The sequence below is a fragment of the Hyla sarda genome, chromosome 7 (assembly GCF_029499605.1).
Source record: "Hyla sarda isolate aHylSar1 chromosome 7, aHylSar1.hap1, whole genome shotgun sequence".
Classification (NCBI taxonomy): Eukaryota; Metazoa; Chordata; class Amphibia; order Anura; family Hylidae; genus Hyla; species Hyla sarda.
The window spans coordinates 35,607,331-35,635,233 of record NC_079195.1 but is presented as its reverse complement, the minus strand read 5'-3'; the positions used below and the strand labels follow the sequence as shown (position 1 = coordinate 35,635,233).

The following is a 27,903-nucleotide window of genomic DNA, read 5'->3' as shown; positions in this document are numbered from 1 at the left end:
TTCTTTCTATTTAATTTTCCACTTTGACAAAATGACCACTAGGGGTCTCCCTACCAGTCCTTTTTATAGATTTCAGACTTATGCTGGAGTCCTAAATCTAAGACTGCAGCCGGGACACAGATAAGCTCAGCACTGCTCCCTGACAGGGAGTTTGTCTGTGTCCGGGCTGCAGTCTGAGATTTAGGACTCCAGCATGAGTCTGAAATCTATAAAAAAGGACTGGTAGGGAGACCCCTAGTGGTCATTTTTTCAAAGTGGAAAATTAAATAGAAAGAAGCATATTTTTTAATAACATGCAATTGGAAAGTTATTCTGCATACATTAATCTATATTATATCAAAAGTTTTTTTGACGAACGGTACCCTTTAACTTGGCGTTGGAGTCATTATTGCCCCGTGCCTAGCCCAGGATCCAGCAGTTTACCTTCGGGTGGTTAAGGATAAACCACGCCCTGGCATCACAAACACAAGGGGTTAATGCCATCTGCCCCTAGGGTAACAACATCTGCCCTCATCACACCCCGTTACCACATAATATTGTAATGTCTGATACTTGTCTTTGTTTGTCCACCAAAATTTTGCTGCAAAATTTGTTGGCGCTATGTAAATAAAATAAAATTATTACTATTATTATTAACAAACAGTTGGGACCCCACCATACCTCTCAGATGGAGGGCTTGTTGCACCAAAATTGAACCCAAATTTTCGAAGTCAGTTGACATTATTGTATTGTATCAATACCAGTGATCCCCAACCTGTGGCTCTCCAGGGTTGGAGAACATTGTTTTAGACGAGTGTTTCTCAACCAGGGCGCCTCCAGCTGTTGTAAAACTACAACTCCCAGCATGCCCGGACAGCCTTAGGCTGTCCGGGCATGCTGGGAATTGTAGTTTTGCACTGGATGCAACTTTGGCTGTTAAAGGGGTTATCCAGGAAAAAAACTTTTTTTATATATATATATATATATATATATATATATATATATATATCATCTGGCTCCAGAAAGTTAAACATATTTGTAAATTACTTCTTTAGAAGAGGTTTGCTATGGGAATTTGCTTCTAAACTGGGCGTTTCCCGAGACAGGTGTCATCAGAGATCACTTAGACAGAAAAGAACAACTCAACTTCAGAAGCTCATAAGTACTGAAAGGATTAAGATTTTTTAATAGAAGTAATTTACAAATCTGTTTAACTTTCTGGAGCCAGTTGATATATATATATATATATATATATATATATATATATATATATATATATAAACACTTTTTTCCTGGATAACCCCTTTAAAACCTCTTAAGGACCAAGGACGTATGAGTACATCCTTGGTCCTGCTCCCGTGATATAACGCGGGGTCCCACGGTGACCCCGCATCATATCACGGCGGGCCCGACGTCATAGTGAAGCCGGGACCCGCTGCTAATAGCGCGCGGCACTGATCGCGGTGCCGCGTGCTATCAACCCTTTAGCCGCACGCTGAAAGCTGAGCCACGCGCCTAAAAGTGAAAGTGCCGGTTAGCTCAGTCGGGCTGTTCGGGATAGCCGCGGCGAAATCGCAGCATCCCGAACAGCTTACAGGACAGCCGGAGGATCCCTACCTGCCTCCTTGTTGTCCGATCGCCGAATGACTGCTCAGTGCCTGAGATCCAGACATGAGCAGTCAAGAAGCAGAATCATCGATCACTGGTTTCCTATGAGAAACCACTGATCAATGTAAGAGATCAGTGTGTGCAGTGTTATAGGTCCCTATGGAAGCATAAGAGATCAGTGTGTGCAGTGTTATAGGTCCCTATGGGAGCATAAGAGATCAGTGTGTGCAGTGTTATAGGTCCCTATGGGAGCATAAGAGATCAGTGTGTGCAGTGTTATAGGTCCCTATGGGAGTATAAGAGATCAGTGTGTGCAGTGTTATAGGTCCCTATGGGAGCATAAGAGATCAGTGTGTGCAGTGTTATAGGTCCCTATGGGAGCATAAGAGATCAGTGTGTGCAGTGTTATAGGTCCCTATGGGAGCATAAGAGATCAGTGTGTGCAGTGTTATAGGTCCCTATGGGAGCATAAGAGATCAGTGTGTGCAGTGTTATAGGTCCCTATGGGACCTATAACACTGCAAAAAAAAGTGGGAAAAAAAAGAGAATAAAGATCATTTAACCCCTTCCCTATTAAAAGTTTGAATCACCCCCCTTTTCCCATAAAAAAAAAACTGTGTAAATTAAAAATAAAAATAAACATATATGGTATCACCGCGCGCGGAAATGTCCGAATTATAAAAATATATCGTTAATTAAACCGCTCGGTCAATGGCGTGCACGCAAAAAAATTCCAAAGTCCAAAATAGTGCATTTTTGGTCACTTTTTATATCATGAAAAAATGAATAAAAAGCGATCAATAAGTCCTATCAATACAAAAATCTTCCAGAAATACGACAAAATCAAACCTATATAAGTAGGGGATCATTTTAATCGTATGATCCTACAGAATAAAGATAAGGTGTCATTTTTACCGAAAACTGTACTACGTAGAAACGGAAGCCCCCAAAATTTACAAAACAGCGTTTTTTTTTTTCAATTTTGTCTCACAATGATTTTTTTCCGTTTCACCGTAGATTTTTGGGCAAAATGACTGACGTCCTTACAAAGTAGAATTGGTGGCGCAAAAAATAAGCCATCATGTGGATTTGTAGGTGCAAAATTGAAAGAGTTATGATTTTTTAAAGGCAAGGAGCAAAAAACGAAAATGCAAAAACGGAAAAACCCCGGTCCTTAAGGGGTTAAGGCATGCTGGGAGTTGTAGTTTAGAAACAGCTGAAGGCACACTGGTTCGGAAACACTGCTACTAAGCCCCAGGTATCTGGGCTATGGCTCAAATACAATACTTGTATGTATGAATATATGCTCTACCCCAATAATAACGCCATACTATAAAACAAAGAATGTATTGTATAATAAAATAATATGATTACATCAGTATCTCACCTCCATACCATGCACTCATAGTGAAAAGTTGCTGAGTTGCCCCTAGCAACCAATCACATCACTTCTTTCATTTTGCAGAGGCCTTGTTAAAAATGAAAGAAGCGATCTGATTGGTTGCTATGGGCAACTGGGCGACTTCCTCTGCACGGGTTGTGATAAATCTCCTCCTCATTGCCCCATTGCTACTCCTACCCTTTATCTATACTTCTGTCTACTGGGATAAATGTCGGGGGTTTATGAGTACATCACTTATAGAGTTGTCCTGTATTAATGAAGGAGGATTATTTTGATGTTATTTTTATTATTTTAGCTTAGCGGTTGCATCTAAATGAATATCATGTTAGTCACGCATCACGCTGCACGCTCGCCACTTCCTCCCTGCCAAGGCTTTTGGCTCCATATTGTGATAATGATCCCGTTCAGGTTTTATCCCTTCGTTCGAGTCAGTGTGAATAATGTCCTCATTACAGGCTTGGTTGTGTTTAATAAACCAGCTTCCTAATGAGAATGCTATGGTACATGCTGCTGCCCTTTATTGGCGTGATTGAGATTCCGAAGGGGCAAACTTTTCTTGCTGCCTGTTCGGTTTAAAGTATATTAACAAAGAAGCGGTGGTCACCCCCTGTTAAAAGCCTGCGCTGCAGGGCAGGGCTCTGACTTCAAAGGGGTACTCCGGTGAAAAACTTTTTTTTTTTAAATCAACTGGTGCCAGAAAGTTAAACAGATTTGTAAATTACTTCTATTAAAAAATCTTAATCCTTCCTGTACTTATTAGCTGCTGAATACTACAGCGGAAATTCTTTTCTTTTTGAAACACAGAGCTGTCTGCTGACATCATGAGCACAGTGCTCTCTGCTGACATCTCTGTCCATTTTAGGAACTGTCCAGAACAGCATATGTTTGCTATGGGGATTTCCTTTTACTCTGGACAGTTCCTAAAATGGACAGAGATGTCAGCAGAGAGCACTGTGCTCGTGATGTCAGCAGAGAGCTCTGTGTTTCAAAAAGAAAAGAATTTCCGATGTAGTATTCAGCAGCTAATAAGTACAGGAAGGATTAAGATTTTTTTAATAGAAGTAATTTACAAATCTGTTTAACTTTCTGGCACCAGTTGATTAAAAAAAAAAAAAAAGTTTTTCACCGGAGTACCACTTTAAAAAGTAGAAATGAAGAACGGGCAACATCCTGGAGTAAATATATGGAAATGAGTTCATCAATGGCGGCATTGGAAATGTCTATTATCTAGTGGCACTGGACTATTATTATTGGATAAAATTGACCCCATAGCAAGAGGCAACATTAAAACTGAACCTGAAGAAGTTTTGAAGATCATAGATAGTTCCTCCCAGTAGAAAGGTAGGTTATTCCCGTAGATAGCTATGTCTCCTCAAAAGATAGGTAGATAGGTAGTTTCCCCCAGTAAGTAGGTAGGTCCCTACAGCAGGTAGTTGTTTCCCCCATTAGGTAAGTAGTGTTACCCCTACACTAGGTTCCCCCAGTAGGTAGACAGGTCCCACAAGTACATAGGACGTTTCTCCCATTAGGTAGGTTGGTCCCCTAGTCAGCAAACAGGTCTCCCAGTAGGTAGCTAGTTTAACCAGTAGTAAGTAGTTTATCCCAGTAGGTAGGTAGGTCCTTCCAAAAAAATGGGTACTTTTCCCCATTAGGTAGGTAGTTTCCCCCTTAGGTAGGTTCCCCCAGTTGCTAGATAGCTTCCCCATTAGGTAGACAGGTCCCTCCAGTACGTACAAAGTTTCCCCTATTAGGTAGGAGGTAGGTAGGTCCTCTAGTAGGTAAACAGGTCCCCCAGTAGATAGGTATTTTCCCCATTGAGATGGTCCCCAAAGTAGATAGGTAGACAGATTTCCCCATTAGATAAGTAAAATTCCTCCATAAGGTAGGTAGTTCTCCTCCTTTAAATAAATAGACCCCCTGTAGGAAAGTATTTGCCCCCAGTAAGTAGACCGTAGTTTCCCCCATTAGTTAGTGTAGATCTCACCACCATGAGAAAAAATTAAGAAACTCACCTTTTCCCCATTTCCATGTAGGAAGGTAAGGTCTTCTTCCTCCTCCCTAGTAAGTGACAGGGCAAGAGTAAGTGACAGGGCAAGAGTAAGTGACAGGGCAAGAGTAAGTGACAGGGCAAGAGTAAGTGACAGGGCAAGAGTAAGTGACAGGGCAAGAGTAAGTGACAGGGCCAGAGTAAGTGACAGGGCAAGAGTAAGTGATAGGGCAAGAGTAAGTGACAGGGCAAGGTGGAATTGTCTCTTTGCTCTGTCTCTGCTTCCATCTGCATGCACAAAGAACCCTTCTTGTTATAAGGGTCCCGAAGGTGAATTTAGGTGGTCACTGCCCGAACGAACAGCTTTTGTGTGGAGCTTTTGTGGACTGTTGGCAAATATGGTCTGGTATAATAAGAGATCTGCTGCAACAGATAAAATATTCTTAGTACGGCACTGCAGTATATGTGAGCGATATATATATGTGTATGTAATATAAGGCACAACCATACACAATAATGATAACAGGACATTCTCTTTCTGTCTTTCAGTGATCTCAGTGAGAATATAATCCAGGCGATTCCAAGGAAAACTTTCCGGGGAGCTACGGAACTTAAGAATTTGTAAGTTCATAAAGTTCAGATATGGCTGTGCTGGACTGTGTACGTTAGTGGTTGGTGGGTCTCCAGCTGTTGTGAAGCTACAACTCCCAGCCAGGGCTGGTCCACCCTAGGCAAAAGCTAATTTTGTCGCCCATTGACTCCACCTATTTGACATGCCCCACCTTACTACTGGGGTTACACATTGTAACAAACCTCCTCCTCATGTAATCTTCTTACTACTGGGGTGACACATTGTAACAAACCTTCTCCCTATGTAATCTCCTTACTACTGGGGTGACACACTGTAACAAACCCCTTCCTCATGTACTGTAATCACCTTACTACTTGGGGTACACATTGTAACAAACCTTCTCCCTATGTAATCTTTTTACTACTGGGGTGACACACTGTAACAAACCTCCTCCTCATGTAATCTTCTTACTTCTGTGGTGACACATTGTAACAAACCTTCTCCCTTTGTAATCTCCTTACTATTGGGGTGACACACTGTAACAAACCTCCTCCCCGTGTAATCACCTTACTACTGGGGTGACACACTGTAACAAACCTCCTCCACATGTAATCACCTTACTATTGGGGTGACACACTGTAACAAACCTCCTCCCCATGTAATCTTCTTACTACTGAGGTGACACACTGTAACAAACCTCCTCCTCATGTAGTCACCTTATTACTGGGGTGACACATTGTAACAAACCTCCTCCCTATGTAATCTCCTTACTACTGAGGTGACACATTGTAACAAAACTCCTCCCTATGTAATCTCCTTACTACTGGGGTGACACACTGTAACGAGCCCCCTCCTCATGTAATCTCCTTACTACTGGGGTGACACATTGTAACAAACCTCCTCCTCATGTAATCTCCTTACTACTGGGGTGACATACTGTAACAAACCTCCTCCTCATGTAATCTCCTTACTACTGGGGTGACACACTGTAACGAGCCCCCTCCTCATGTAATCTCCTTACTACTGGGGTGACACATTGTAACAAACGCCCTCCTCATGTAATCTTCTTACTACTGGGGTGACATACTGTAACGAGCCCCCTCCTCATGTAATCTCCTTACTACTGGGGTGACACATTGTAACAAACGCCCTCCTCATGTAATCTTCTTACTACTGGGGTGACACACTGTAACAAACCTCCTCCTCATGTAATCTCCTTACTACTGGGGCAAAGTTGATGTGGGGTGGTGATGCTGCTGGCTGAGGGAGTAGTTCGGATGCTGGTTGTCTAACTTTCCTGCGGCGAGCAGAGCGGCACCCACCATCAAGGGGGCGCTTTAGGCGGCTGCCTATTTTGCCTTTAGGCAGAGCCGGCCCTGCTCCCAGCATGCCAAAGGGGTGGAGAAAAGGGGCGTGGCTAAGATAAATCATAACATGTACCAAATTTACTGGCGCACATCATGTTTTAGTGCAAGATATTGGTGTATATGGACATCAGCCATGGGGTTAAGCAGTGAAGACCGGAATGTATTAGTTGCCTAAGGTGTTGCCTCAGATTTATAACCACCTCTGCTATTTCGATAAATTTGGCACAATTGATGGCACTTTGGTGGCCTCCTAAATTTGCAAACTGTTGATAAATATATGTGTAGAGCTGTGCCGCCCATGAACAATGCTTTGGTCTAATCCGGTCCTTTTTTCACAGACAACTGGACAAGAATCAGATTAGCTGTATAGAGGATGGAGCTTTCCGTGCTCTTCGGGGGCTGGAAGTTTTGTAAGTATATGGCGGTCATTCGGTTTATAGGATTCCTCGTGGGTGGACTCACACATATAGTAAATCTAAACCACTCTAAGGGTAGGGTCACATATTACGGATCCACAGCGTATTTTACACTGCAAATCCGCTGATGTCTGACCCTAGTGTGAGCCCCTTCCTGTGCCTGTGTGTCTGCTCGTAGCAGCAATCCGCAATTGGTAAATTTTTAATGTTATGCCAGGATGAAATTTCCTTTTAAAGGGGTACTCCGGTGAAAAACTTTTTTTTTTTTTTTTTTTTTTTATCAACTGGTGCCAGAAAGTTAAACAGATTTGTAAATTACTTCTATTAAAAAAATCTTAATCCTTCCTGTACTTATTAGCTGCTGAATACTACAGAGGAAATTCTTTTCTTATTGAAACACAGAGCTCTCTGCTGACATCTCTGTCCATTTTAGGAACTGTCCAGGTTAGAAGAAAATCCCCATAGCAAACATATGCTGGTCAAGACCGTTCCTAAAATGGACGGAGATGTCAACTTTTTTTTTTTTTAAATCAACTGGTGCCAGAAAGTTAAACAGATTCGTAAATTACTTCTATTAAAAAATCTTAATCCTTCCAGTACATATTAGCAGCTGAATACTACAGAGGAAATTCTTTTCTTTTTGGAACACAGAGCTCTCTGCTTAATCACGAGCACAGTGCTCTCTACTGACAACTCCATTTTAGGAACTGTCCAGAGTAGGAGAAAATCCCCATAGCAAACAATACTTTTCTGGACAGTTCCTAAAATGGACAGAGATGTCAGCAGAGAGCACTGTGCTTGTGATGTCAGCAGAGAGCTCTGTGTTCCAAAAAGAAAATAATTTCCTCTGTAGTATTCAGCAGCTAATAAGTACAGGAAGGATTAAGATTTTTTAATAGAAGTAATTTACAAATCTGGAGCCAGATGATATATATATATATATATATATATATATATATAAATTTTTTTTCCTGGATAACCCCTTTAACAGCCAAAGTTGCATCCAGTGCAAAACTACAATTCCCAGCATGCCCGGACAGCCTAAGGCTGTCCGGGCATGCTGGGAGTTGTAGTTTTGCAACAGCTGGAGGCACACTGGCTGAGAAACACTAGTCTAAAACAATGTTCTCCAACCCTGGAGAGCCACAGGTTGGGGATCACCGGTATTGATACAATACAATAATGTCAACTGACTTCGAAAATGTTGGTTCAATTTTGGTGCTTTCTGGCACCAGTTGATTTAAAAAAAAATAAGTAAAAAAAAATTTAAAAAAGTTTTTCACCAGAGTACCCCTTTAAATAGGTTGTCTGAAATTGATAAAAAAAAATTCTACTTTATTCCCCAAAACAGCCCCACAACTTTGTCCAACAAAACAAACAAAAAAAAATGAAGCTTTTTTTTACTTATCTCATAGAAAGTCTAAAGAGACTATGGAAACATTTCGAGAATCATTATAAATGCAAACAATATCGTTCCAGTTTTGGGTGTAAAAACTGCAGTCATGGATTTTACCTTTGGGTTTTAACGAAGGAATAAAACCACGATAACATATAAGAGATCCAATATACCCAGAGAATAACTATAATGTCACATCTGGACGAAATACAAATGAAATAGAAGTTCATACAAAGGCCGCAGCTTTTGTTGGTTGCATAAGAAACAAATATGTGCGTCTTTGTTCTAATAAAGAACGTCACTTCATCGCAACGTTCATTAAGGAGATGGATGGTAAATTGCTGTCATTTGTGCTTGTGGTTTTTAGCACATTTTTGTCCTGGGAACAAGCGTGTGTATTCCCTCAGTGCTCAGATCCTGTCTCCGGTAATATAATGGGCCCATATATATGTTCCCGGGACGCTTATCCTCGCTTATCCCTGTCATTTTTTAGCTCTTGTGTGATTAAAATGTTCTCATCTTCCTTTCAGAACCTTAAACAACAACAACATCACCACAATTCCAGTTTCCAGTTTCAACCATATGCCGAAACTCAGGACTTTGTAAGTAAAAGGGGTTTATGGTCTTAGAAGACATCTATCGACTGCCAATGGACATAATATAGTAGTTATATTTTTATATGTAGAAGGCAGTATTATAGGAGTTATATTCTCATACATAGGAGCAGTATTATAGTAGTTATATTCTTGTATATAGAGGCAGTATTATAGTAGTTATATTCTTGTATATAGGAGGCAGTATTATAGCAGTTATATTCTTGTATATAGGAGGCAGTATTATAGTAGTTATATTCTTGTATATAGGAGCAGTATTATAGTAGTTATATTCTTGTATATAGGAGGCAGTATTATAGGAGTTATATTCTCATACATAGGAGCAGTATTATAGTAGTTATATTCTTGTATATAGAGGCAGTATTATAGTAGTTATATTCTTGTATATAGGGGGCAGTATTATAGCAGTTATATTCTTGTATATAGGAGGCAGTATTATAGTAGTTATATTCTTGTATATAGGAGCAGTATTATAGTAGTTATATTCTTGTATATAGGAGGCAGTATTATAGGAGTTATATTCTTGTATATAGGAGTAGTACTATAGTAGTTATATTCTTGTATATAGGAGAAGTATTATAGTAGTTATGTTCTTGTATATAGGAGCAGTATTATAGTAGTTATATTCTTGTATATAGGAGAAGTATTATAGTTGTTGTATTCTTGTATATAGGAGCAGTATTATAGTAGTTATATTCTTGTATATAGGAGAAGTATTATAGTAGTTATGTTCTTGTATATAGGAGCAGTATTATAGTAGTTATATTCTTGTATATAGGAGAAGTATTATAGTTGTTGTATTCTTGTATATAGGAGCAGTATTATAGTAGTTACCGGTATATCCTTGTATATAGGAACAGTATTATAGTAGTTATATTCTTGTATATAGGAGCAGTATTATAGTAGTAATATTCTTGTATATAGGAGCAGTATTATAATAGTTATATTCTTGTATATAGGAGCAGTATTATAGTAGTTATAGTCTTGTATATAGGAGCAGTATTATAGTAGTTATATTCTTGTATATAGGGGCAGTATTATAGTAGTTATATTCTTGTATATAGGAGCAGTATTATAGTAGTTATATTCTTGTATATAGGAGCAGTATTATAGTAGTTATATTCTTGTATATAGGAGCAGTATTATAGTAGTTACCGGTATATCCTTGTATATAGGAGCAGTATTATAGTAGTTCTATTCTTGTATATAGGAGCAGTATTATAGTAGTTCTATTCTTGTATATAGGAGCAGTATTATAGTAGTTATATTCTTGTATATAGGAGCAGTATTATAGTAGTTATATTCTTGTATATAGGAGCAGTATTATAGTAGTGATATTCTTGTATATAGGAGCAGTATTATAGTAGTTACCGGTATATCCTTGTATATAGGAGCAGTATTATAGTAGTTCTATTCTTGTATATAGGAGCAGTATTATAGTAGTTATATTCTTGTATATAGGAGCAGTATTATAGTAGTTATATTCTTGTATATAGGAGCAGTATTATAGTAGTTATATTCTTGTATATAGGAGCAGTATTATAGTAGTGATATTCTTGTATATAGGAGCAGTATTATAGTAGTTATATTCTTGTATATAGGAGCAGTATTATAGTAGTTACCGGTATATCCTTGTATATAGGAGCAGTATTATAGTAGTTCTATTCTTGTATATAGGAGCAGTATTATAGTAGTTATATTCTTGTATATAGGAGCAGTATTATAGTAGTTATATTCTTGTATATAGGAGCAGTATTATAGTAGTTATATTCTTGTATATAGGAGCAGTATTATAGTAGTGATATTCTTGTATATAGGAGCAGTATTATAGTAGTTCTATTCTTGTATATAGGAGCAGTATTATAGTAGTTATATTCTTGTATATAGGAGCAGTATTATAGTAGTTATATTCTTGTATATAGGAGCAGTATTATAGTAGTGATATTCTTGTATATAGGAGCAGTATTATAGTAGTTATATTCTTGTATATAGGAGCAGTATTATAGTAGTTATATTCTTGTATATAGGAGCAGTATTATAGTAGTGATATTCTTGTATATAGGAGCAGTATTATAGTAGTTCTATTCTTGTATATAGGAGCAGTATTATAGTAGTTATATTCTTGTATATAGGAGCAGTATTATAGTAGTTATATTCTTGTATATAGGAGCAGTATTATAGTAGTGATATTCTTGTATATAGGAGCAGTATTATAGTAGTTATATTCTTGTATATAGGAGCAGTATTATAGTAGTTATATTCTTGTATATAGGGGGCAGTATTATAGTAGTTATATTCTTGTATATAGGGGGCAGTATTATAGTAGTTATATTCTTGTATATAGGGGGCAGTATTATAGTAGTTATATTCTTGTATATAGGAGCAGTATTATAGTAGTTATATTCTTGTATATAGGGGCAGTATTATAGTAGTGATATTCTTGTATATAGGAGCAGTATTATAGTAGTTACCGGTATATCCTTGTATATAGGAGCAGTATTATAGTAGTTCTATTCTTGTATATAGGAGCAGTATTATAGTAGTTATATTCTTGTATATAGGAGCAGTATTATAGTAGTTATATTCTTGTATATAGGAGCAGTATTATAGTAGTTATATTCTTGTATATAGGAGCAGTATTATAGTAGTGATATTCTTGTATATAGGAGCAGTATTATAGTAGTGATATTCTTGTACATAAAATAACTTTTTTTTAGTAGTCCTATTTTTAGGCATATCAGTCAGTGTTATAGTGTTTATACAAAGGAATACAACAAAAAACAGTTTTTATTTATATTTTGATGCATTGCATACGCGGTGCACATAAAAATTATATTTTAACTTCTAAATTATCTCTTCCCGTCGTAACACAATCTATTCTCCCATCTTTTGGATTTGTGGGTAGTACTTTCCCCAACCAAACAGTAATATAAATTGATTTGTGTTCTCTCTGAAAGTCTTGTAGTTATTATTTATCACTGACATCGCTGGGAGCCTTTCACAGAGAACGGGTAAATTGTTCCACAAAATAAAATTAAAATTTCTTTTTTATTTCTGCTTTCTGTTTATTTGCTTTTTCATGTGTTATGTGGTTTTCTGCTGGATGTTCTTCTGCTTCCAATTAAAGGAATAGCTGAGAAACTAACAATAAACAAGAAGGCCGCGGCTTTTATTAAAAACATGCAACGTTAAAAAAATGTTATAATGTGTCTCAGAGTCGATGTGTTTTTCTAGATCATACCACAAACTTGACTGCCCAATTATTGTTAACAAAGCAAAACCTTATTGGAAACCATTAAATGGACGTTAAAGTGGTCATCCAGGTTTTATTCACTTTTTACTACTGTCCCTAAGATGCCAAGTAGAGATGAGCGAACTTACAGTAAATTCGATTCGTCGCGAACTTCTCGGCTCGGCAGTTGATGACTTATCCTGCGTAAATTAGTTCAGACTTCAGGTGCTCCGGTGGGCTGGAAAAGGTGGATACAGTCCTAGGAAAGAGTCTCCTAGGACTGTATCCACCTTTTCCAGCCCACGGGAGCACCTGAAAGCTGAACTAATTTATGCAGGAAAAGTCATCAACTGCCGAGCCGAAAAGTTTGTGACAAATCGAATTTACTATAAGTTCGCTCATCTCTAATGCCAAGTTATCTCTTAAAGGGGTACTCCGCCCCTAGACATCTTATCCCCTATCCGCTGCTGCGGGACCCCCACGAGCAGACATCTTATCCCCTTTCCTTTTGATAGGGGATAAGATGTCTAGGGGCGGAATACCCCTTTAAGTGCTTTACTTGCCTTCCATGTGTGGGGTGAATCAACCCCTTTTCATGGTCCCCCCAGGTTCAGCTGTTGGGGGGGGGTCTGACCGTCTGGAGCTACAGACGCCACCTCAGTGACTTCCAACCAGTGTGCCTCCAGCTGTTGCAAAACAATAACTCACAGCATGCCCGGGCAGTCGAAGAGACTGTCTCTATGGAGACGACGCATTCCTGAGCAGTCCTAGCGCTGGTAATATTCTGCAGGCACCCGCTTTTTGTGGGATGTCCGTCCATGTTTTACTGGTGGACATTCTGTAAAATTTAGCCCATGTGAAGAAAAAAAAAATGTACAAAAAAGTAGATTTCTAAGGCTTGGTTCACACTATGTTCTAGCTATATGTCCTGTACGGTATACGCTGGCATCCCATAAAAATATAGATGCTGATATATACCCCATTGGCATATGGATCTATTCCCTTTCTTAATGTAGTTAAAGGGGTACTCCGCTGCTTGGGTGTGGGCTGCGGGGGTTGTGATCTCACAGCCACGTCCCATCATGATGTCAGACCATGCCCTCTCTATGCAAGTCTACGGAAGGGGGCGTGGTGGCTGTCACGCCCCCTAGACTTGCATTGAGGGGCGTGGCATGACCTCACAAGGGGCGTGGTTGTGACATCACTACTCCCACAGCCTGCACACAGCATTGGGAACAAAATGTTCTGAACACTCGGGCAGTGGAGTACCCCTTTGGTCCAGCAAAACGTCTACACGTTGTCTGAACATATGCGAACTACATGAACCCATCACGGTATACATTAGCATCCCTTTTATAACAAGCCATACAAAAATAATGAGCAGTGAATCCAGCCTAATTCTAGTCAACCCCTTTATGTATTTCGCAATGACCACTATTCATTTGCTGAACAGAAGCAAAACATTAGGATTCTGCACTTGGCAGGAAGGATATTATTGTATTGTTCTCAATAATATGCCATATATCTTGATACTCTACAAAGAGATAAATATGCCCAAGATCCGTGTTAATTATTAATTTCCTTTTAATTAAGAATGGCCCGGTATTATGTTACTAGAATGGAGGTTTGCCAGTGTTTAGAGGGACAATTCGCTGCTGTCATGTGTCATATTGCTGGCGGTAAATGGGATGTCATGCATGACTGGCAAGAGGCAGTAAAAGCTTTATCCAATAATAACTCCGTTACACTTGCAATATGTAATATATCCTAATCCTATTTCAGCTGATTACTCTGTGTGTTGAGATGGAATTATTATTAGCGTGGGGAATAAATGAGTCTATTCCGTATTTACATCACAATACCATATCTAGTGGGATAGGCTGGAACGGCATTGTAATTATCCTGGAAAGAGCGAGTTAAGAGATGCACATACGGAGCGAGAGGCTTTCTAGGCAGCAGGCCTCGACTATTTCTCAAGCTGTTGATAATATTCAGTTTATTCTGGTTTTAACAAAACATGAGCAGATACTTAGCATGGCGGAGGAAGGCATTATAGAGGATGAATCTGCTTTTGGGAAAAGATCTGCTGCGTAGCGGCTGTCAACATCATATCTGAGTTAACTAGAGAGACAGCATTTATTTTTATGGAGTTCTGAAAATGTAAGGATAGTTAAGGGAATTGTAGCAGAAACAGTGCCCCTCTTGGCCATGGATATGCATATCTGGACCTTCAACAGAATATGCCATAAATGTCTGACAGATGTGGGTTCCACCTTTGGGCAGAGGCCTACCTAGTGCCCCTTGTGCCTTACCTTGGCACGGCGCTGGTGTGGAAGCTTGGGTACCACCTTTGGGCAGAGGCCTACCTAGTGTCCCTTGTGCCTTACCTTGGCACGGCGCTGGTGTGGAAGCTTGGGTACCACCTTTGGGCAGAGGCTTACCTAGTGCCCCTTGTGCCTTCCCTTGGCACGGTGCTGGTGTGGAAGCTTGGGTACCACCTTTGGGCAGAGGCCTACCTAGTTCCCCTTGTGCCTGCCCTTGGCATGGTGCTGGTGTAAAAGCTTGGGTAACACCTTTGGGCAGAGGCCTACCTAGTGCCCCTTGTACCTGCCCTTGGCACGGTGCTGGTGTGGAAGCTTGGGTATCACTTTTGGGCTGTGCTGGTGTGGAAACTTGGGTACCACCTTTGGGCAGAGGCCTACCTAGGGACCCTTGTGCCTGCCCTTGGCACGGTGCTGGTGTGGAAGCTTGGGTATCACCTTTGAGCAGAGGCCTACTTAGTGCCCTTTGTGCCTTCCCCTGGCGCTGTGCAGGTGTGGACGCTTGGGTACCACCTTTCGGCAGAGGCCTACCTAGTGCCTCTTGTGCCTGACCCTGGTGCTGTGCCGTTGCGGAAGTTGCGGAAGCTTGGCATTGGATTTTCCAAGTTTCTGTCTATGGTGAAAGTGCACAACAGCAGCGCAAATAACGGAAACCCTGGAAATCAACTGACTATATCTGTTTGGCGGATGTGCTCCCCCAGCAGGGACTGGGTTGGCCGAACAGTAGGTACACCACTGCCTCTAGGATCAAGAACACCAAATGAAGGGCTTAAAGCCCACTCCTGGCTGCCCATGAAGGTGGTTGGGAAGCCAAAAACATCTAAGCTTGCTGTTTTCTTCAGTTTGTGTAACCCTCATTGACATGCAGCGCTACAGTTTATGGAACTCTCATTAAAATCAATTTGTATTACGCAAACTAAGTAAAACATGTGGCTCAGTTATTTTCAGCTTCCAAACTAACTTCAGCGACAACAACAGGCCAGAGGGGAGCTATGGGGCCCTCCAGATCTCTGTCCCATAGGTGGGACTAGCATCTGTCAGACATTTATGGCATTGCCTGTGGAAATGCCACAGATGGGCAGCTGGGAATACTCCAGATTTCTGAAGAAATTGTGGTGGCCCAGTATAGGAGTTGCACTCTTGTACCCTTTCTGTCCTGTGTGGTGGACTCTATCTTAGTGTCCCCTGAGTCCACCCTTATTGTATTTATCTCAAATGGTTAATAAGTGCCTCATGTTATGTATGAGAATGCCTTTATAATGTTATGTTCCTTTAAATGTTGTTACCAAGTCATGTAACCAGGGAAGGTGTCAGTGACCAGGTGACTCGTGTGGTGACCTATAGGACCCCTCCAAATTGCTCCCTTATAAACCCAGGAAGGGGATAGTTCAGTCTTCTTGAGAACATGCTGAGGAACAGTCAAGACCTGAGTGTCTGGTGTCCTGAGGAGACCCAAGGCCTAGTCATGCAGCCACACTTCCATCCCCAAGTGCCCCACAGGTGAATGTCAAAGCCTGGTAAGCTACACAAGGGATGAAGTCTAGTCAGTCAAGTCTGTCTAAATTCAGCGTGGGCCTGCAGTATTCAGTCCAAGACCACTACAAGTCCCAGCGAGCCCTCAAGTCTCTAAAGTCACTGGTCACCTCCTTGGGCCTAACTGAGCTGTAAAGACTATTCCATCTGTCTGCCTCAGTAAAGCTGCCACTGTACCGTAACTTGACATTGGAGTCATTATTTGCCTCGCGCCTAGCCCAGGATGCAGCGGTCATACCTCGGGTGGTGCAGAGGTTAACCACGCCCTGGCATCACGAATACAAGGGATTAATTCCATCTGCCCCTAGGGTAATAACATCTGCCCTCATCACACCCTCACCACAAAATTGTATTCACTTTATCTACTAAGGCTAAGTTCACATGGGACTTTCAGAGTCTGTTCAGCTCGTTTTTTGTGCACCGAACAGATCCTGAACAGGTTGGAGTAAAACTGACACCTTATGGTCCTGACAGATCCCACTGACTTGAGTCTGTGAGGTGTCTGGTACTTTAGGAAAATTGAACAGAGAAAAAAGACCGGACATGCAGTATTTTTGTCTCCGCTACACTCCTGACAAACTGAGGGATGGCAGCACACAGCCGTGTGAACTGAGCCTAACAATTGGAATATAATAATTTAAAAGTTTGTGCTGTTTACTAATACCCGGTTTTGTCAATTAAAATCTATAAAAAAAAAAAAAAAAAAACATAAATAAATATGTCCAGTTTTATGAACTTCAAATATAAAGTTCAGCTAAATGTTTCAATTTCTCGCCATTTCCAGTCTCAGTGCATGTTGTCAGTACTAGAGATGAGCGAACTTACAGTAAATTCGATTCGTCACAAACTTCTCGGCTCGGCAGTTGATGACTTTTCCTGCATAAATTAGTTCAGCTTTCAGGTGCTTCCGGTGGGCTGGAAAAGGTGAATACAGTCCTAGGAAAGAGTCTCCTAGGACTGTATCCACCTTTTCCAGCCCACCGGAGAACCTGAAAGCTGAACTCATTTATGCAGGAAAAGTCATCAACTGCCGAGCCGAGAAGTTTGTGACGAATCAAATTTACTGTAAGTTCGCTCATCTCTAGTCAGTACGTGGATACATGTACCAGTTATGTTTAGCCTCCTCGATTTTGAATGTGTAAAGCTGTAAGTTTCAGAATAGAACTTTGAGTTTCCTTCGTAACCTTCTGATGATCTTGTGGTCTCTCTTCCAGCCGGCTACACTCCAACAACCTGTTCTGCGACTGTCACTTGTCTTGGCTTTCTCAGTGGCTTCGCCAGCGGCCGACCATTGGGCTTTTCACTCAGTGCACATCGCCGTCCCAGCTCCGTGGCCTCAACGTGGCAGAAGTCCAAAAGCACGAGTTTAGCTGCTCAGGTCAGACTCCTTTTATATTTCTTATTTCTCCACAGCTGGGAAACTTTACAATGGGTTCATACAGAAGCTTCTCGACTAAATCCAGAAACATCGTGTGAAAGTGTACATGGCAAATATGTAAGAAAAAAAATATTTTCTGGGTTATCAGTATCCCATGACAACTCTTCCTGCCTGTGCTATTGTCATGTGGTTTCCAATAGCTATTCCTCTTTATACATATCAATGTCTAGACCAGTGTTTCTCAACCAGTGTGCCTCCAGCTGTTGCAAAACTACAACTCCCAGCTAGTGTTGCTCACGAATATTCGTAATGCGAATTTTATTCGCGAATATCGCATATTCGCGAATATCGCATATTCGCGAATATCGCATATTCGCGAATATTCGCGAATATCGCATATTCGCGAATATTCGCGAATATAGCACTATATATTCGTAATTACGAATATTCTTATTTTTTTAATTTTTTTACATTTTTTTTTTCACAGTACACATCAAAGTGATCATCCCTTTCTGCTTCCAGCTTGTGTGGTGTAAAGAAGGCTCTAATACTACTGTGTGAGACCGGTGTGCGAATGTTCGCATATACGAAAATTTGCATATACTAATCTTCGCATATGCGAATTTTCGCAGCTTATGTATATGCAAATTTTCGTTTGTGCGAATTTTCGAATATGCAAATTTGCGCATATGCGAAAATAAATCGCGGATATTGCGAATATACGCGAATATATGACGAATATTCTTCCATATATTCTCGAATAATCGCGAATTCGAATATGGCCTATGCCGCTCAACACTACTCCCAGCATGCTGGGAGTTGTAGTTTTGCAACAGCTGGATGCACACTGGTTGGGAAACACTGGTCTAGATCTTAAAGGGGTACTCCAGTGGATAACTGTTTTTTTTTTTTTTTTTTTTTTTTTAAATCAACTGGTGCCAGAAAGTTAAACAGATTCGTAAATTACTTCTATTAAAAAATCTTAATCCTTCCAGTACTTATTAGCAGCTGAGTACTACAGAGGAAACTCTTTTCTTTTTGGAACACAGAGCTCTCTGCTGAATCACGAGCACAGTGCTCTCTACTGACATCTCTGTCCATTTTAGGAACTGTCTAAAGTAGGAGAAAATCCCCATAGCAAACATATGCTTTTCTGGACAGTTCCTAAAATGGACAGAGATGTCAGCAGAGAGCACTGTGCTCGTGATGTCAGCAGAGAGCTCTGTGTTCCAAAAAGAAAATAATTTCCTCTGTAGTATTCAGCAGCTAATAAATACTGGAAGGATTAAGATTTTTTAAGAGAAGTAATTTACAAATCTGTTCAACTTTCTGGCACCAGTTGATTTAAAGAAAAAAAAAAAAGGTTTTCCACCGGAGTCCCCCTTTAAATAAAAGAATACAAAAGCATACAAATAGATATTTTGATATAGGTATAGGACTACTCCAAAACGACAGTACAAATAGATACAAATAGATGCTTATAGCTAGTTGCAGGTACCTTGTAGCTGCTATGTATTGAATAGAATAAAAACAATAAAAAAAAATGCAATAAATTTATCTGTGAGAATATGACAAAACATAAATTAAGAAATCACGCTTGTAGATCATTCCCAGCGATCTAGATAGCAAGGTTAAAAGTCTGCTGTAAATGAAGACGGGTGGGAAACTAATGTACGGTATATGTATGCGCTGGTAGCAATATTGTCTTATTCTGCATATATAAGAAGTCTCTTTTTATGTCAGATTCCGTATAAAAAGAAAATAAGTAATCTCCTGTAGTAAAATTTGTTTCTCGGGGAAAGATTGTTGGTGTATGTGGTTATTGATACGATGTAGAACCTACAGTCTCTGCTCCAGAGTTGTTACGGTAGAGTGGAAAAGTATGATGCTATGTAGGGATCAACCGATATCGTTTTTTCAGGGCCGATACCGATAATCTGTGGCCTTTTAGGCCGATAGCCGATAACTTCCAATATTCCGGTATATGTTATCGGGTATTTCTCCACCCACAACACAACAGTAGTGACTGTGCAGGAAACAAAAAACTGAGGCAGCCGCCTATTTTGCCTTTGGGTGGCGCCGGCCCTTTTTCCCATCCAGTGTGACTCTAGCCATTGCAAAACTACAACTCCCAGCTTGCCTGGACAGCCAAAGGCTGTCCAGGCACGCTGGGAGTTGTAGTTTTGCAACAGCGGAAGCAAGCATACTGGTTGGGAATCATTGAGCTATGGAGAGAGAAAACAGCAGCGCTGTAGTATGAGGTCAAGAAAAAGATGAGGTTTACCTTAGGGTGAGGGGGGGGGGGGGGGTTCTTATTGGAACAACTAAAATAATTAGGATGACAAGGTCTTTCTGTAGATATATTGAATGAATCGATGCTTTACTAATATCCTGGAGAACACACTGTAACAAACCCACTCCTCATGTAATCTCCTTACTTCTGGAGTGACGCACTGTAACACACCTCCTTCTCATTCAATCACCTACTACTGGGGGGGGACACACTGTAAATAACCCCCTACTCACGCGACGGTGGTGCTGGCAAGGCAGGTGCTTCAGATGAGCGGTGGGTGCTTCAGATGCTGGCTGGTTAGTAATTTTTTTGCAGCGGGCAGAGCGGTGCCCCCATCAAGATAGTTCTCTAGACAGCTGCCTATTTTGCCTATAGGCAGAACCAGCTCTGGGGAGAGATCTGATGTTTGTAAGATTCAATCCGGGATAGACAATTATATTATGTGAAATGATGGCGTGCCCCAAATGGCAGGTAGTGCTGAATTGCAGTATAACAGCGCTAAAAAATATAGAGTTGGTAGAGATTATTTAGGTAGAGAACACAAGTTTATACACTAGGCTAGGCATATTTCAAAGCAGCCCGGGCTTTTTCTTCAATAGATGGATATGCAGCTATTAAAAAAAGAAGCCCAGGTGCTTCGAAACGCTTCACCGGCCAAGATGGGACATCACTGCAGCTGGCGATTAGCTAAGGATGGGATATTAGATTGGCATATGAGGACAGGACATAAGGTCGGGATATGAGGACAGGATATGATGTTGGGATATGTTGAGATATGAAGACAGGATAATGTCGGAATGATGATGTTGGAATGTGAGGACGAGATATAAAGACGAGGGTGTCATTGTAACTTTTCCTCTGGTTTAGGTGGGAAGACCAAGCAACTCTGGGTACTCAACTAGTATAATATAAAATATTGTCCACCTACCTGCTTCATATGAGATCTCATAGGCTGCTAAGGCCGTGTCAATATACAAGATTTTTGACTGCATTTTCAATGTATAATGCTACTGTAATCACTTATTATTTATTGTCTTGTTATACAGTTCTTTTTCCAGTAACAATATGGTAACATTATTGAATCGCTGTTATGATAATAGTTGCTTTCATGCTGTTGTGGCGGTATTATATGTGCCTTTTATCGTAGCGTTAGTATTGATATTGATCTGTGTGTAGTCCTTTTTGTTCAGTAAGAGTATGGAGGTAATGCAGTCCAATATCAAGAATGCCCGGCACTGCTACTCCACGAAACACAATATTCCGCTAGGCTAACACGGCTAAAGAGACCTTCCCGGTGCTATCACATAAAAGTCCAAAATGTATACCAAGCAAAGGCACACGAAACGATGCACTCACCAGGTCTTGAGGTATGTCGCCAGCTCTTTATTTCATATCAGCGTACAGCGATGGAGTTCGTACAGGGAGAGCGGACAGGTGGAGCGGGGTGGGGGGAAAGGAATGGGCGACTGTCCGTTATCGTGCTTGCTCGCTGCGTCATGCCCCCAGCGTACAGCGATGGAGTTCGTACAGGGAGAGCGGACAGGTGGAGTGGGGTGGGAGACAGGAATGGGCGACGGTCCGTTATCGTGCTTGCTCGCTGCGTCAGGCCCCCAGCGTACAGCGATGGAGTTCGTACAGGGAGAGCGGACAGGTGGAGTGGGGTGGGGGAAAGGAATGGGCGACGGTCCGTTATCGTGCTTGCTCGCTGCGTCAGGCCCCCAGCGTACAGCGATGGAGTTCGTACAGGGAGAGCGGACAGGTGGAGTGGGGTGGGAGACAGGAATGGGCGACGGTCCGTTATCGTGCTTGCTCGCTGCGTCAGGCCCCAGGGTACAGCGATGGAATTCGTACAGGGAGAGCGGACAGGTGGAGTGGGGTGGAGGAAAGGAATGGGCGACGGTCCGTTATCGTGCTTGCTCGCTGCGTCAGGCCCCAGTGTACAGCGATGTATGTTTAGGTATTCAGCATATAGTAGGATCATTTTGTACATTATATAGCGGCACTATTTGTTAAGTAAAATATATGGCTTTATTATTTCTAGATAATATGTCCATAGGTGATGTATGCACATGTCTTATACAGGAAGGGATTTTGGTTGAGCCATAGGTGGGGGATCTAAGCTGAACTTTTGCACCAGTGCCCATGAGCCTTTAGTTCCGCCGGTGATCTGGGCTCATGTGACAAGAATAGCAGTATGTTGTCTCGCTGGTGTGGGGTCAGCCTGGATCTCCGCCGTTACGGGAGGTGGATGTGGTGTTTAGTACGTGTGTAAATGAGGAACAGCTGCTGCAAAAAAAAGGACCACAGCTGAGACCTCCCATTTAGCTGAATGAAACAGAGACACAATATGATGAAATATTAAAAGTCCGCTTCTACTGCAAGCCCTGCAGATGGGCAGCATGGAGACCTCCACTCAAGCATATCAATGATGTTTGTTTATATCAGCACTTTAGGTCACACTTGTGAATACGGAGACTCCGAGATGAGAGACGCCACCCACAAACCTGGCCCTTTGTATCTCCCGACATGACCAGCATTGTGGACCTTATTCATGAATCTTACTACCCAAATGCTCCTCTATGACACTGAAGCCTTTCTTGTTAGCATAAAGAGACGGATCATGGAAATCCTTAACTCTTTAATCCCTGCTTCTACAAAATGTATTCACTTAATATAGGTACTGCAGGTCCTGGCAGCTGTCCATTCCATCATACCCACGATCAGGCCAGGGCATTTGGCGAAAATATGGCCAAAAAGATGCATCCACATTTTATTCTTACGTCTTAGAAGATGCTACTCAAACCATACACAAAATCAAAGACCGTCATAATAAATGAGAGAGATAAGGTACCAGAAGTTACCGAACTCCAGATGGTAACCAAGGATACCAAAATTTACATTGGTGACCAAGAAACCCAAATGGGGTTTAAAATGTAAAATCTGTACCAAAAACAACCAGTATAGCATACAGAAGAGATCAACTAAATCATGTACCACTTAAAACATCCCAACATGTTTCCCCAGGTGGTGCTGAGCTCATCAGGGGACTCTATCTGGGGTCAAAAGAAATATACAAAAATGTATGGTAGTCACGGCACCAGTTAATATGATAGACACACACATAGAATAGAAAGCATAAGTGATAACAGGCTCTAACTAGAGATGGTTACTGCACCCATGCCAAGATAGTGGAAGAGGAAGCTGTTACTTCTAAAGCCCTTTACCAGGTCTCCCTCATAAAACCAATGCCAAAGCTATGTCAATAATAAAAAAAATTATGGCTGGGATAAAAAATGTTTAAAAAAAAAAGGCCAAAATAGAGCACATCCCCGAAATGTAAAGTGCAAAATGTTTTGTTCTTGTTATGAAGTCTTACTATTCGGTGCTATAGACCTCAGTGTGACACAGGAGATAGCTTGTCTTGGTTTCTAATGACAAAGTCTTGAGAATATATCAGATCCCTGAGACGTATTTCGGATGTGTGATTCCGGTGGCATAGTTCATCCATTTCGCAGTCTGCTCCAGCTCTTTATCCTGCCAGGGACGCAGAGTGATGTCTTCTAATTGCAGAGCTGGCATGTGGCATGGTGACATCTCCATCACAGGGGCATCTGGTGCCATCTCATTACACTTTTATGCTGCCCGTCTATCGGCAGCAATATGCTGTTTGTTTTCATTTCCCACACAGTTTGTGATGTAAACTGAGAGAGGGGAAAAGGCGCGATGTACGTGTGGAGACTATAGACACTGCTTAATGTGCCCAAGTTATTGAGGGAAGCCTCAACCTTCAGATGGATTTGTTATCATGTTGAAATCCTTCAATACATATTTAATTATAAGAATTATTTTATCCTACAACTATCTGACTACCCAGCATTGCCCAGTCTTTCTACCTAAACCTTATAGATGAGGAAAAGCAACAAAGGCACTCTCATCCAACCTCATATCCCAACCTCATATCTCGTCCTCATATCCCAACCTCATATCTTGTCCTCATATCCCGTCTTCATATCCCGTCCTCATATCCTGACCTCATATCCTATCCTCATATCCCATCCTCATATCCCATCCTCATATCTCGTCCTCATATCCCAACCTCATATCTCGTCCTCATATCCCAACCTCATATCTCGTCCTCATATCCCGACCTCATATCTTGTCCTCATATCCCGTCCTCATATCCCGTCCTCATATCCCGACCTCATATCCCATCCTCATATCCCGTCCTCATATCCCGTCCTCATATCCCGTCCACATATCCCGCCCACATATCCCGTCCTCATATCCCGTCCTCATATCCCGTCCTCATATCCCGACCTCATATCCCGACCTCATATCCCATCCTCATATCCCAACCTCATATTCTGACCTCATATCCTGTCCTCATTTTCTGTCCTCAGATCCCATCCTTATATCCCGTCCTCATATCCCATCCTCATATCCCGTCCTCATATCCCGACCTCATATCCCGTCCTCATATCCCGCCCACATATCCCATCCTCATATCACCGTCCTCATATCCCATCCTCATAGCCTGTCCTAATATCTTGTCTTCATATCCAGTCCTCATAGCCCATCCTCATAGCCCATCCTCATAGTCCATCCTCATAGCCTGTCTTCATATCCCAACCTCATATCCCGTCCTCATATCCTGACCTCATATCCCGTCCTCATATCCCGTCCTCATATCCTGACCTCATATCCGACCTCATATCCCGACCTCATATCCCGCCCTCATATCCTGTCCTCATAGCCTATCCTCATAGCCCGTCCTCATAGCCCGTCCTCATAGCCCGTCCTCATATCTCGTCCTCATATCCCGTCCTCATATCCCGTCCTCATATCCCGACCTCGTATCCCGACCTCATATCCCGACCTCATATCCTGTCCTCATATCCCATCCTCATATCCCGTCCTCATATCCTGACCTCATATCCTGTCCTCATATCCCATCCTCATATCCCGTCCTCATATCCCGTCCTCATATCCCGTCCTCATATTCCGACCTCATATCCCGACCTCATATTCTGTGCGGACGCCATGAAAAATCAATAGCACTCTGCTGCAGCGGAATTTCCGTGCGGAATATATTTCTGCAGAATTCCACGCGGACATTCCTTCATAGACGGCAAAGTCCATTCTTTCTGTGGACACCGGAATCGGGATTTCCACGGCAAAAACTTCTGCCGCAAAAATTTGAGTTATAGGAGGGTGAAACACTCTTGTTGTGCTGAAGAAGAACACATAGGGGGCAACAGTGTGACAAAAAAATAAAAATATATGTTTAGCAATTCAAGATAATGAATGATAATCAATCTATGGCACTGCTGTATTGTAACGGTAAAGTCGTAAACGTTTTGGCTTTATCATTTCCATTTTTTCTCAACGCTAACCCCCCCCCCCCCACCCTCACCCCACCCCCTCTCTTCTGCACACATCCTCCCCTGTTATCATTCTCTACTCTCTCAAATGGATTTCAGGATTCCTGGATACAAATTTATTTTGCTAACATCGATGTTTGCAATTTAAAATTGCTCCGGAGGTTGTTTCCCTTTTACATTGAAAAAATGAAAAAAAAAATAAAAACTAGCGCTATAGCGTGGCTGCAAATTGACTTCTGTCATTACTCAGTTCTTCATTCTGGGATAAATTATGGAAATGTTTCTTTTTTTTTTTTATCATGTTACGGAGTTCACTTTGAAAAAGAAAATTGCTGGAGGTTATAGCGCGATTTGTATCTTCAAATCGTACACGCAAAGTGTCAGATGCAAATCTGGGTTTAAAGGAACAGACTGATAGATTTGCACCAGTGGTCTCCGAACTGTGGCCCTCCAGATGTTGCAAAACTACAACTCCCAGCATGCCCGGACAGCCAACGGCTGTCCGGGCATGCTGGGAGTTGTAGTTTTGCAACATCTGGAGGGCCACAGTTTGGTGACCACTGATTTACACTGCAAGGAACTTATTTTATCCATTTGTTGTAAGGCTGCGTACACGCGGCCGTCTAGACCCGTCCCGTTCTTCTCCCGTCAAAAATAAAAACGGACAATAACGGATGCAAGCAGATGTCATCCGTTTGTATCCATTTGTATCCGTTATTGTTCAGTTAATAAACAAAAAAAAATATTTTTTTTTGTTCTGAGCATGCTCAGAAGTAGAAACGGATCATAAAACGGATTGAAAAAACGGATGCAAACGGATGACATTAAAGGCTCATCCGTTTTCCATACGCTTCAATGTTAAATTTACTTAAATCAATTTTTTCTTCCGTTTTATTTTTACAGAAATAAAAATAGTCCATGTGCCATTTTTTCTGCCGTAAAAAAACAAAAACGGAAATGAGTGCAGACGGGTACAAGCGTATACAAACGGATTGTAAAAAAATCTCATTGACATAATTGGGATTTTTTTTAAAAACTGTTTTTAATCCGCTTACAGCCTGCAAGAACGGAACCGAAACGGGGATAAAAAAAAAAAACAGGGACAGACTGGCGTGTGAACGCACCCTAAAGTGTACCCTGTTTATGGCAACTCACTGACATCGATATCATAAAGGTACATTCACATGAGCGGATATTCTGCGAGTTTTCTTCCGCAGTGGAAAATTCGCAGAAGACCGCCCGTGTGAACATACCCTTCTGCGAGTTTCCCGCTCCTGGTTTAGGCCGCAGCAGATTATATTGACCTCAATGGGGTCTAATAACCCACAGCGGGAAACTCGCAGAAGATTCGATTGTGCAGACAAAATTCCGCTTGAAAATTCAGTTGCAGCAGAGTCCCATTGTTTACAATGCACACAGCGGAATTTCCACGGCGGAAACACTTGCCGCAGAAATTCTGATTTGGCCCTCGGCAGAAAGGATCAACTAAATTTTTTGAGGAATCCGCTCGGAAAAGCATTACCCTCTGGAGATTGAATATATCCAAGCGGTCCTAGCACTGACTGACGAGGACATTTCGCTAAATTTACACATGTCAACATTGCCTTAGGGATGTGTCAATCAATACGATTGATTTTTAAAGGGGTACTCCGGTGGAAAACTATTTTTTTTTTTTTTCAAATCAACTGGTGCCAGAAAGTTAAACAGATTTGTAAATTGCTTCTATGTAAAAATCTTAACTCTTCCAGTACTTATCAGCTGCTGTATGCTCACAGGAAGCTGTATTTCTTTCTGGAGTTCTTTTCAGTCTGACCACAGTGCTGACACCTCTGTCCGTATCAGGAACTGTCCATAGCTGTAGAGGTTTGCTATGGGGATTTGCTCCCACTCTGGACAGTTCCTGACATGGACAGAGGTGTCAGCAGAGAGCACTGTGGTTAGACAGAAAAGAACTCCAGAGAGAAATACAACTTCCTGTGGAGCAAACAGAAGCTGATAAGTACTGGAGGGATTAAGATATTTCATTTGAAGTAATTTACAAATGTGTTTGACTCTCTGGCACCCGTTATTTAAAAAAAAATATATATATATATAGTTTTCCTCCGGAGTACCCCTTTAAGGGGTAGACAATTGAGAAATTGCCCATGCCCATTGTTTCCTAGGGGCCACAAGGATGGAATTCCCTGGAAAAGTTAAAGATTAGACTGAAAAAACATTCTAAAACATATCTATATGGCAGCATTATTGTGGCACTATACATGGTAAATGTGGGTTATATATGTAGTAAACAGTGTTGCCTATATGGACTGTAGGGGCTACAGAGGCTATGACACTTAAAGGGACCCATATACCCGTCTGCCAAATTAGAGAACATTGGTAGTATAAATTATATAATATAGGTGGGAGGCCATAGAATTTTCTGAAG

General features: G+C 41.3%; 1 protein-coding gene across 4 annotated transcripts in view; it reads left to right on the top strand.

Moving 5' to 3' along the window:
• SLIT1 (slit guidance ligand 1) overlaps positions 1-27,903 on the top strand; it is a 390,223-nt gene that overhangs the window by 251,693 nt on the left and 110,627 nt on the right. For all 4 annotated transcript variants that reach the window (XM_056532480.1, XM_056532484.1, XM_056532482.1 and 1 more), the window contains exons 5-8: positions 5,526-5,597; positions 7,253-7,324; positions 9,257-9,328; positions 17,641-17,804. In XM_056532480.1, coding sequence (XP_056388455.1) covers positions 5,526-5,597; positions 7,253-7,324; positions 9,257-9,328; positions 17,641-17,804 — 380 coding nt within the window. The remainder of the gene's footprint in view (positions 1-5,525; positions 5,598-7,252; positions 7,325-9,256; positions 9,329-17,640; positions 17,805-27,903) is intronic.